The following is a 10,385-nucleotide window of genomic DNA, read 5'->3' on the forward strand; positions in this document are numbered from 1 at the left end:
ACATAGGTGGAACGCAATATTATGTATACGTATTATAGATTTATATTCGATATTTCGGTAATGCGATCTCTTGAGTTTCTTACTGAAGACGAAGCGTAGCTCAAAACATATTGAAGACGTTTGAGAACCGCAAAACCAGCTATAAGCGAAGGACGAGCACACCCGACCTGCTCCCAAAATAGGTTTGCGTTTGGAAGACTCGGCCAAACGGAAGCCAGCCATCTATTGAGAATGCCTGTGGGCAGGCGTGTGTCGTGATCGTAGAGTATCACTTCGAGGCGAGCTGGGGTTGGAGAAGTGGAGGGAGAACGGCCTTTCTAGAGGGGCAGGGAAGACCCTTTTTTTTTCCCCCTTAGGTATCGCCCAGGTCGCCTGTTCTTGTAATGGTAATGACATCATAGCGCAACCCCTCCAACCACTTCGTCATCCTCAGCATCATCACCATTTGCTTGGAGAGCTTACGGCTGTTAATTGCGAGGTGGCTACCCAACTAGTCCGGTGCGCTCGGCTTGCCTCATTGAACACTGCTAATCTATACAGCACCTCATGACTCCCTTAGGAGGCCCTAGACAGCACAACAGTTTATGCGTGTTACCTGCTTTCATGGCCCCAGAATGCTAGAGTGTTAGAGCTACTATGCAGAGCTAGAGCTAGAGCTACCTACCCTCTACTTTCCTGCTGGCGTGGGAATTTCACCTGCAGATTGAAAGATTATGACATGACTGTCTCATCCAATGCCCTATTTCCGAGTCAACCGTCGAGGCGCTCGCTTCTCTTTTTAAATCCCCAGTAGACCCTTGTCGCATCACCGTGGGCTCATCTTGTGCTGCAACTTCCCTTTCCCCAGCAACGCCTTTTCTTGCCCAATTATTTCAATCGAAAAAATTGCAGGCGAAACTTGACAGTGATAATCTGAAGCTGTCATCCCTGTGTCAAACCTCCTTCCCCAGTTATAGACACAACCGTCACATCCTGCAGGGGCGGACCTTCTTCCCTCGTCATTATTCGCATCCAGCAGCGCTCTTGCTTCACATGCAGCGAAGGAAACCGTTCTAGAGAAAGCGCGGCAGTATATCAGATATTGTATCCTGAGATCCCCGACTAGCCGCAATAATGTAAGTGATGTGATGTCCAGCTCCCATCATCAGGACCCACCAAGTCACGATGCGTCGGTTCTTTTCCTCTCGCACGAGCGAGGACTCTGATGCTCCCTTTGGAATAACAAGCCTCACTTACACGCCGTGAAAACAGCCAGCCGATATGTTTGAGATAATTTTACTAACGACTGCGCAGGAATCGCTCACTCTCTATTCGCTCCAACCATCGCCGCAACGGCTCCCAAAACACACCAAAGCGCACCGGCTTCTCTTTCAACTCCCTCCGCGGCAACATTCAGCCCGAACTCTCGCGTCGCCTCTACCGTCTTATCAAGAGTGAGAACAATCTCATTACTGCCCATGAAACTGCCGGTCGCGAGCGTGTCTCTATTGCCACCCAACTTTCGGAGTGGGGTGAGCAAACTAATGACGAGGCCATCTCCGACATTTCCGACAAGGTCGGCGTCATTCTGAGTGAGCTTGGTGAGCAAGAAGACCAGTATGCACACTCGCTAGACGACGCCAGAGGTGTTCTTAAGGCCATCCGGAATACCGAAAAGAGCGTCCAGCCCAGCCGCGACGGCAAAGACAAGATTGCCGATGAGATTGCAAGGCTGAAGTTGAAGGAGCCCCAGAGCGCCAGACTTGTTGTACTTGAGCAAGAGCTCGTTAGAGCCGAAGCGGAGAACCTAGTGGCCGAGGCTCAGCTGACGAATATCGTATGTTTTGCTTCTAGTAACCATGATTTGATTTTGGCATGTTAACAACGAGTATTTCAGACTCGCCAGAAACTGAAGGAGGCATACGAGGCCGAGTTTAATGCCACAATCGAAAGAGCGGCGAAGCAAATCATTCTTGCCAAGCACGGTCGACGTCTATTACAGCTGCTTGACGACACACCTGTTGTTCCCGGCGATATGCACCCGACCTACCACCACGCTCAACAGGCGCGGCAGATTCTGAACGATGCTGAAGATGACCTTCGTGACTGGCAACCTGACCAGGACTTCACCACTACGCAGACCGGAAGTGTTTCCAATTCTAAGGGTAAAGGAAATGTGCACGACGAAGATGCTAACATCGTTGCTGGTTCGGTGCCTGAAGCTCAGTTGCGTCATAACGCTGATGACACTAGCATTGCGAGCAACGGTACCAAACGGACCGAAAGTGTGACCGCTGCGTAATTATCAGGCTAGGAAATGGGATTGGTATTCTTTTTACTTCACGCGGAAGAGTCTTGATGGACGTTGGTCTTTGGCATGTTATTCTGCCGATTTGATGTAATACCATCGTTACGCCTTGCTTTAATGAAATTGTCTACGATAACCTTAACAAAGAGTGTTTTTCTTTAAAATGAGTTGCTTAATTAATGTCTCGGGTTATGCGACGACACTGCATTGTCAGCCTCGGACGTTCGAAGATATCGCGGTGGTTCTTCGCCATATCCCCAGAGAAGACCAACAGCTAACAGATTTTGCGGTGATACTCTCATGTTCCACAAAAGACACGTATGATATATCTGATGTGTATTACAGAATCTGGGTGTCTGCTCCTCCATCCGGGCCTTTCCATTCGCTGCCGTTATATCCGCCACATGATTTCAACGAGAGAAAAGAGGGATCAAAACCCGTAGATTATCTATCACCACTAATACTTCGATTGGCTATGGAACGCAAGACCACAACACCTATGATACTGTATTGAATCAGACTGAGAGGTTTGATTTTAGCCAGCATTCTGGCCTTCGTGGTTTAGCTCGACCAGGTCTACGTAGGTAGGCGGGATAATGGTAGCTGTGCGCCCGAGCAGAACCATCTACAGTTGGTTCAACGACGTCGTCGTCTTCGTCCGATCCGTTCATAAGTTATCCAGGGACCCAAGTCTGGGAAACACCAAACCGGGGGGAGTATTATCGGTGGGCCGGACCTAGATAATTTTAGCACTGGTAAGGTCGTGTGCATTGGTACGACAGGCCGTCTTCAAACCCGGGGTCGAGGGCCGTATTGCCTTATCACGCCCTCCCGTCTTTCCATGCCAATGAGTGTAGCCCCGCAAGTGATTCAAGTACGCCTCGTATTTCTGGTATTGGATGCACGAGTTCCGTGGATGAAGCAAAATGTTGCAGAGATAGATGATGGGTCCCATGTATTCGGCGTGGTGGAGTCAAGCGTACTGATAGGTATGTAAGACAGTAACAAGCTTGGAAACGATGCTAAGGGTATTGCCGACTGTAACTGAAATTGTAGTTCATGGTTTTCACTCCTGCGTCTGATAGGATAGTTGGTCTTGGAAGCAGCTCCCTCGTTATGAATTTGGTTGAGAAAACTGAGCAGGGCATGTGTCTGAGAATAGGAATCGATCTCCATTAAATTCTTTTACTCAAGGGCGAGAAATCAAACGCAGAAGGGAATCAAGAAGCCGACGCCGAAGTCCCTTTCTTACCAGCCCGATAATCTATCAAAGGCCACATTCCACATAATCTCATTCATCACATCGGCACGCCCAACTTTTAGCTCATCTACTTTTACACAGACGTTACTCTCCTAACACTCCTTCTTGCGCCCTCACCGCTGATCATGATTAGGCCTTCCATCTCCAACGTACGCATCGTCTCATTGAAGTCGGCCTGTTCGACGGGTATGCTTGCCGCCTCACTAAGCCGTCTCGCAACTTCGCTCCACCTGACCGTCTGGCCGCCGCTGGTGAGCTCGTCAAGAAGGTGGAGAACAGCATCCTTGATTTCCTCCTTCTTGCGGCGGTCAGCAGCGCTCGTACCCTCCGTCAGCAGACTCATGTCAATGCGGCCCTGAGCGTCCGTGGCGGCAGTCTTCAGGGCGGAGCGGATGAGACGGGCGGCTTCCTTCACATCGTCCCGGGTGACGGTGTCAGACAGACGCATCTTGGCGTGAGCTTCGGAGAGGCGAATCATCGACTCGAGCTGTCTCGTGGTGGCGGTAATACGCTTCTCGGCGGCACGAACATCTTGACCGAGCTTACGCATTTCGATATACTGATCGACCAGCTCTTGTCCAGCGTCTTGGGCGATGGTGGGGTGGATGTTGGCGCGTGCATAGGAGATGTAGGAGGTCAGGAACTCAACGGGCTGTGGCTGGATTAGCTTGCGTCTAACAGTACTGTTTCGGCAATCAACTTACGAGAATGTCCTCTTTGGTATGAGCTGACTCAGGCTTATCCTCCAGATACAAGGAGAGGAGATGGCGAGCAAGACGGGAATCACTCTTTTCGTCCACACGATCAAGAATGAGGTAGACCAAGTCGAAACGAGAGAGAAGCGTGGGGGGAAGATCGATGTTTTGGGGAACAGGCAGGTCAGGGTTGTAACGGCTGCCAATGGGGTTGGCAGAAGCCAATATACTTGTCCGAGCATTCAAAGTGGTAATAATACCGGCCTTAGCAACGGACACTGTCTGCTGCTCCATGACTTCGTGCAGAACAGATCGAGTTGCTTCTGACATCTTGTCAAACTCGTCGATACAGCAGACACCACCGTCTGACAGAACAAGAGCACCAGACTCGAGGACTAGCTGACGGGTCTCGGGATCTCGTGTAACATACGCAGTCAAACCGACGGCAGACGAACCTTTGCCGCTGGTGTAAACGCCGCGAGGGGCAATCTTGTGGACGTAAGAAAGCAATTGAGACTTGGACGTAGAGGGGTCACCACATAGCAGAACGTTAATGTCTCCTCTGTACTTAGGGCTTCCACCCTTTTGGAAAGTCTTGTTGGTGCCTCCAAAGAGCTGCAGAAGGATTCCCTTCTTGACGTCGTCCATCTCGTAGATCGAAGGTGCAAGCGAGCGTGAGAGGAGATCGTAAATGTCGCTCCTGGCAGCAGTGTCCTTGATTTTGTCCTCCTCTTCGGGGGTAATCTTACGGGTCTCCTCGATATTGTTGTCGCCGGTTTCACCCTCGTCACCTTCAATGCCAAGTGTAGTGGGATCAACGCCCATTCTCTTCTTGTCAACCTTTTGAACATGGAGAACATCAACATAAGTCTTATACACGCTCTTGATAGTTCTCTGGCGAGGGTTGACGCGCACAGGGCTGACTCGGAAGATACCAGTGAGCTGTACCCGGTCACCTGCCTTGCAGAAATCTACCAGTTCGTTATAGACGCAAACTGAGACCGAGTGTGGCGTCTGACCTGCGGGGACAGCGTCGGGCGTCTCCTGTAGCTTGATTACTTGCTTGTCTTCGAAAGAGCAACGGTTGTGGACGATTTGCATGGAGTTCTTGGACGCACAACGAGGTCGGGGGCACTCGGTAGGTTCGCGGATCTTGCCTCGGTCAAGACCGACATTGACGGAGTGGTTGCAGACGTTGCATCGGAAAAAAGCATCCTTCATGTCAGGAATGACGGGGGTAGTTCGAATGACAAGGCCCTTGATGGTAATGAGCCTGTCCATGTCCGAGGGGTTCAGATCTCGGAGGTTAGTAATTTGGTCAAGCCCAAAGGGCCGAACCATGTAGATCATCTGAGCAACCTCGTCCTCCTTGGAAGGAAGATCACTAGGCTGACGAGGAGTCGGGGCGTCCGAAGGTTGATCAGGGTGATCGGAGCTAGGGAACGCAGGCTCCGAACTGGGCGCTGTGTTGCTGCGCCTGGAGGCGTCACCAGCACTGCTCTGAGAAGCACGTTGCCTCAAGCCCTCTGCTCTGGCCAACTCAACCATCAAGTCGTGCACAGATTGGTCCATAATGGGGATGATTTCCTGCGGATACGCCTGAATGTGGTACCAAAGCTTGCGAGTAGGCGGGTAGGTGTTCAGGTCGGCAATGTCGAGGTACAGTCTGGTAGTGCCTAGGAGGAGCATGTTCTCGAGAGCCTCCCAATACGGCTTGGACTCGGCGTCAGGGGCAGCCTGGACATCAGCCTCCGACAGCCCATCCCTGTACATCTGGTATTTCTTTGTGAAATTCCTCAGAAAATCTTTGAAGGATGCAAAAGTGTCATCAATCGACACCGTTGTACCCCAAATTGTGCTTTCGCCCAATCCACCAAGACGGTCTGCCTCGGAAGTGTTGGGGTCAGGGTTGCTAAATGAAGGCGCATCGGAGCCGGGGGCATCGGTGGTAACTCTGCCAGAAGGGTCCAGCACAATGCGGCGGCGCGGTGTCCTGAGACCCTCGGAGTGAATGTCGCCTCTTCGTGAGCGGGAGCGGTCAGAGACGAAAAGACTGCTGCTCTCGCTGCGCAAATCCGACTGAGGCGGCCTTACCGACCGGCCTGGGCTAGAACTGGGATCGTATCGAATGGGTGAAGACTCTGTGACTCACGTCAACGACTAAATTTGCATGCTCATATCAAGAATCCTTACCTCTCGCCATTCCACTTGCACGGGGGGTTCTATCACCATCGCCAGTAGACTGAGTATCGATATCTTGACGCAGCGGTGAGCTAGGGGGCGGGCCTACGGCAGTGTTCTGGCTGCTGCTCATGCCCCGCAAAGGAGACGAAACATCTCCATTCGCAGGGGCATTGCGCCGGCTGCTAGACGACTGAGCTGGGGAGGATTCGTAAAAGAGAGGGCTAGATGCGAGCTGCGAGCGGCGGGTTGCGCGAGGCGTCTCTGCAGGGCGCTGTGTTGAAGCCTCTTCCGCTGGCGCGGGGCTGCTTCGGCCAGCATCTGGGTTATTTCTTGTGGACCGGCGGGGAGTGCTGCCAGCCGTTGAGCTTCTTGTCGACCTTTTTGTGGGTGAAGACATTTTTGGTTGCAATGTCTTGTCTTTGAGGGATGACCGACGGTGTTGCGTGGGATGTGGGATGCGACAGAAAGAATATGTCTGTTGCTGGGGAGAGGGGAGATGTGGAGTGCGTTCAGGAGCAATTGAAAGGTGGGCTGGCTGACAGTGCAATTTTGGAAAGCACTTTACGCGCTACCCCGGTCTACGACGCGCTCAAAAAGGAGTTTCGCGCTTTCCACTTTACGCGTGCAACACCAGGCTCTGGTCTGTGCGTTTATCGTAGCTGCCAGGGTGGCCCTCTGTCGACCCCTGCTATCCGGCCATCGGCGAAACCACCCACCGACTTGCACCGACTGTGGGTTGCTGAGGTGGTCAATTGCATCCCGCTGGGGCTCCTTACAAGGCACCGTTGACTTAAGAGACCAAGATACAGCAAGCCGACCAACAAAGCGCATTCCGGCGCAAGACGACCTCAAACAAACGACAAAATGGCTCCTGGAATGTCCCTTTTCTCCGTCAACGCGATCCTCATCCTCAGCACGGAGGACGGATCGCGGTTATTCTCCAAGTACTACACCGCACCCCACCACGGCCCCTCGGCGACACAGAAGGACGGTATGCGCTTTGCCACTTCAATGCCGGCTTGAAGCTTGCAACTGACAAGAATGTGCTCTTAGGAAGTTCCTCCAGCAATCCCTATCCCGATGTCAAGTCGCAAAAGGCTTTCGAGAAGGGTCTCCTCGACAAGACGGCTAAGCAGACCGGCGATATCATCTTGTACGATAACCGGATCGTTCTTTACAAGATGGAGTCAGACGTTATGATGTATGTCGTTGGAGGGGTTGATGAGAATGAAGTTCTGCTTTACAATGTCATTCTGGCACTGAGGGACTCCCTCCACCTCCTCTTCAAGTAAGCCAACAGTCATCCCCACACTTCGGGATCGAGTCCTTTAACAACCCCTCTAGGCAATCCGTCGACAAGCGCACAATCGTCGAGAACTACGACCTTGTTTCCCTCGCAATTGACGAGATCGTGGATGATGGTATCATTCTTGAAACCGACCCAACTATCATCGTGCAAAGAGTCAGCAAGGCGCCGGCGCAGGATGTGGACCTCCGCCGCATCGATCTCAGCGAACAGGGTGTCAACAACCTCGCCCAACTGGGCAAGTCGAAATTGGCGGATTGGCTGCGGCAAGGCTTGTAGAGGGGTTGTGCGAGAGAGTGAGAAACGGTGGGCGACACGAAGCAAGACGGGTTGCACAAGGGAGTTTTATGGTGGCTTCTAAAGGGAACACATCATTAAAAAGTATAGTCCTCTTGGGGGATGTCATGACGAATGCTCAAATTTATGCCTGATTCTATTTTCCTCTTACCCAACGCCGTCTATGCCCGAATCTCGGAGGCTGCCTTGCGGAGCCTGTTCATTACGGCCTCTGCAATGTCATTTCTGTCGTCAATACCATCCACAAAGATGACGTTCGCGCCTCTTCTATCCAAATCTCTCAACGCCGAGAATAAGCCTTGCGCGATTCCTCTTATATCGTCTCCTAAATCGATGTCGAGCACAGTCGCCATAGCTCTGTCTTCCGCGTCCTGAAGCTCACCCTCGTGTACTTCGTATGACGTCTCATCTCTCGCATTCGCCTCCGCAGCCCCGTCGACGTGAACCTTTGAAACATGAAGCACGCCGTGATGCAGGCCACCCGCGCTCTTCCATCTCCTTGTGCGGATGATTCCTATCCGCACAGATGCTGCACCATCGCCATTTGTCGCCGTCGCATCTCCGTTCTGCTGGATGAGTGCCTTTTGCAGATCCTCGGCTACAATGCCCTCGGCACCCGCCTCGCAGGCATGCTCGTAAAGAACGACCTTCGCCTTGGGGCTATAGTGCTTGTACTTCATTCCTGGTGCCCGTGGCGCTGATTTCCCGGTCTCACTCTCGTCCTTGTACCCCTTGATGACGCCTTCCCAACCAGGGCAGCTACGTAGCTCCTCCATGCTTACACCTCCTGGCCTTAGGACAACAGGCGGATCGCACAAGCCGTCGACAACTGTACTTTCCACGCCAACCTGGCACGCTCCACCATCCAAGATTAGCTCAATTCGTCCTTCCAGGTCGTGGAAGACGTGTTGGGCCGTCGTGGGCGAAGGTTTCGTAGAGGCGTTTGCCGAAGGCGCGGCCAGTGGCACGTTGGCCAGTTTGATAAGTGTCAGTGCCAAAGGCGATGAAGGCATTCTGACACCAAAGCTTGTTAAGCCTGCCGTAACTTCAGGCGCAAGCTTGCTCGGTGTTGGGTTCTTGAGCAAAATAGTTAGAGGACCGGGCCAGAACTTTTCAATAAGCGACTTGTAGATCTCCGGAATCGGATCCTTTCCACCGGCGACACCATTTATTCGGTTTTCACTGCCAGGCTGCAACAACCCTCTCAGCATGTCAAGGTCGCACACATGAGATATCAGGGGGTTGTCTGACGGTCTGCCCTTGGCGGAGTAAATGCCCTTGACGGCGTCGCTCCGTGTTGCATCGGCGCCGAGACCGTAGACCGTCTCGGTGGGGAATGCCACAGGCGTTGGCTTGGTGCGCATGTACTCTGCCGCATCGCGGAGGGCGGCTATCGAGTTGCCTGAGGCGGATGGATTGATTTCCCAAGTGCTCAACCTCTCGGGTCCAATGTCCTTCTTGAAACTGCCCAGCCCTTGGGCACCGACCTTGATAATGCGGGTCTCCATTTTGGTGTGTGTCGAGAGTAATTGTATTTGTGCGCGACTGACAGTCGATGAGGTGTGAGTCGCAGCCTGGCGACTTATACGGTAAATAACAGCCAATGCGAAAGACCTGAGAGGCGCAATGGTGTGAACTCAGATTGAGGACGGATAAAGTTGACAGAAAGAGGGTCCGGGGTAGTAATCCCCGATTTGAAGATAAGAAATACGATCTGAATGGATTTTACATGAGATAAATGGGTATCAAAAGGCCCTGTGTGTGTGAAAAGTGACCTCCGGTTGAGTCATCTGAAAAAAAAATCTTTTGGAGATGAGGCTAAGTGAATCGAAGTGAGAGCAGTTGTGGCGGCGATAATTCCGAACTTAAGGAGCTAATGGTCGGGTTCTGCCCGCTAACTGACTGGCCTGGAGACGTTGAGGTCACCCGCTACACTCGCCTCCCATCGATCGGGGTTTCAGTGGGTCCAGTGATGTGATTTCAGTGGGGATTAAGCTTCCTTCTTGTACATCCCATGTGTTCAATAGGTGCGGCCGAAAACGGGTGCGATATCCCAGCCTGCAACGTCTCCTACTAATACACACCTCATCAAAACGGCCAATCCTTTCAGCAACAGCAGCAGCAACAGTGATGAGGCACAGATTTGTTTGGCAGAGACGCCGTAATTCGTTGAAATCAGATTGATTGGTTAGAACCTCACGACACTTTAAGTTTATCTTGGTCCATACTGTCTATCCTTCTAGCAGGCATCTCATCATGACCAACCTCTTCAGAAAATATGTCATCTCTCATGGTTGGCCTCTTTAGAACTTCTTCGTGCCCCAAACTTCAGAAAAGGGTTGCCCTTGTGCCGGA

General features: G+C 52.1%; 4 protein-coding genes across 4 annotated transcripts; 2 read left to right on the forward strand and 2 right to left on the reverse strand.

The window, feature by feature from the left end:
- Positions 1–1,164: 1,164 nt before the first annotated feature.
- On the forward strand, positions 1,165–2,281 carry CTRU02_205685 (sphingolipid long chain base-responsive protein LSP1; the record flags this gene model as incomplete). Its single annotated transcript, XM_036727679.1, has 3 exons — positions 1,165–1,196; positions 1,294–1,816; positions 1,877–2,281. The coding sequence occupies 3 exons, from the start codon at positions 1,165–1,167 to the stop codon at positions 2,279–2,281; spliced, it is 960 nt and encodes a 319-aa protein (XP_036580635.1).
- A 1,340-nt stretch (positions 2,282–3,621) lies between these two features.
- CTRU02_205686 (minichromosome maintenance protein 4 (cell division control protein 54)) lies at positions 3,622–6,824 on the reverse strand (the record flags this gene model as incomplete). Its single annotated transcript, XM_036727680.1, has 3 exons — positions 3,622–4,200; positions 4,253–6,384; positions 6,437–6,824. 3 exons carry the CDS (start codon positions 6,822–6,824, stop codon positions 3,622–3,624), a joined length of 3,099 nt encoding a protein of 1,032 aa, XP_036580636.1.
- A 467-nt stretch (positions 6,825–7,291) lies between these two features.
- CTRU02_205687 (coatomer zeta subunit) lies at positions 7,292–8,012 on the forward strand (the record flags this gene model as incomplete). The annotated part of the gene is made up of 3 exons (XM_036727681.1): positions 7,292–7,418; positions 7,463–7,715; positions 7,772–8,012. The coding sequence occupies 3 exons, from the start codon at positions 7,292–7,294 to the stop codon at positions 8,010–8,012; spliced, it is 621 nt and encodes a 206-aa protein (XP_036580637.1).
- A 179-nt stretch (positions 8,013–8,191) lies between these two features.
- On the reverse strand, positions 8,192–9,538 carry CTRU02_205688 (translation initiation protein sua5; the record flags this gene model as incomplete). Its single annotated transcript, XM_036727682.1, has 1 exon — positions 8,192–9,538. One exon carries the CDS (start codon positions 9,536–9,538, stop codon positions 8,192–8,194), a length of 1,347 nt encoding a protein of 448 aa, XP_036580638.1.
- Positions 9,539–10,385: the final 847 nt, after the last annotated feature.

Source organism: Colletotrichum truncatum (genome assembly GCF_014235925.2).
Source record: "Colletotrichum truncatum strain CMES1059 chromosome Unknown Contig_0003, whole genome shotgun sequence".
Lineage (NCBI taxonomy): Eukaryota > Fungi > Ascomycota > Sordariomycetes > Glomerellales > Glomerellaceae > Colletotrichum > Colletotrichum truncatum.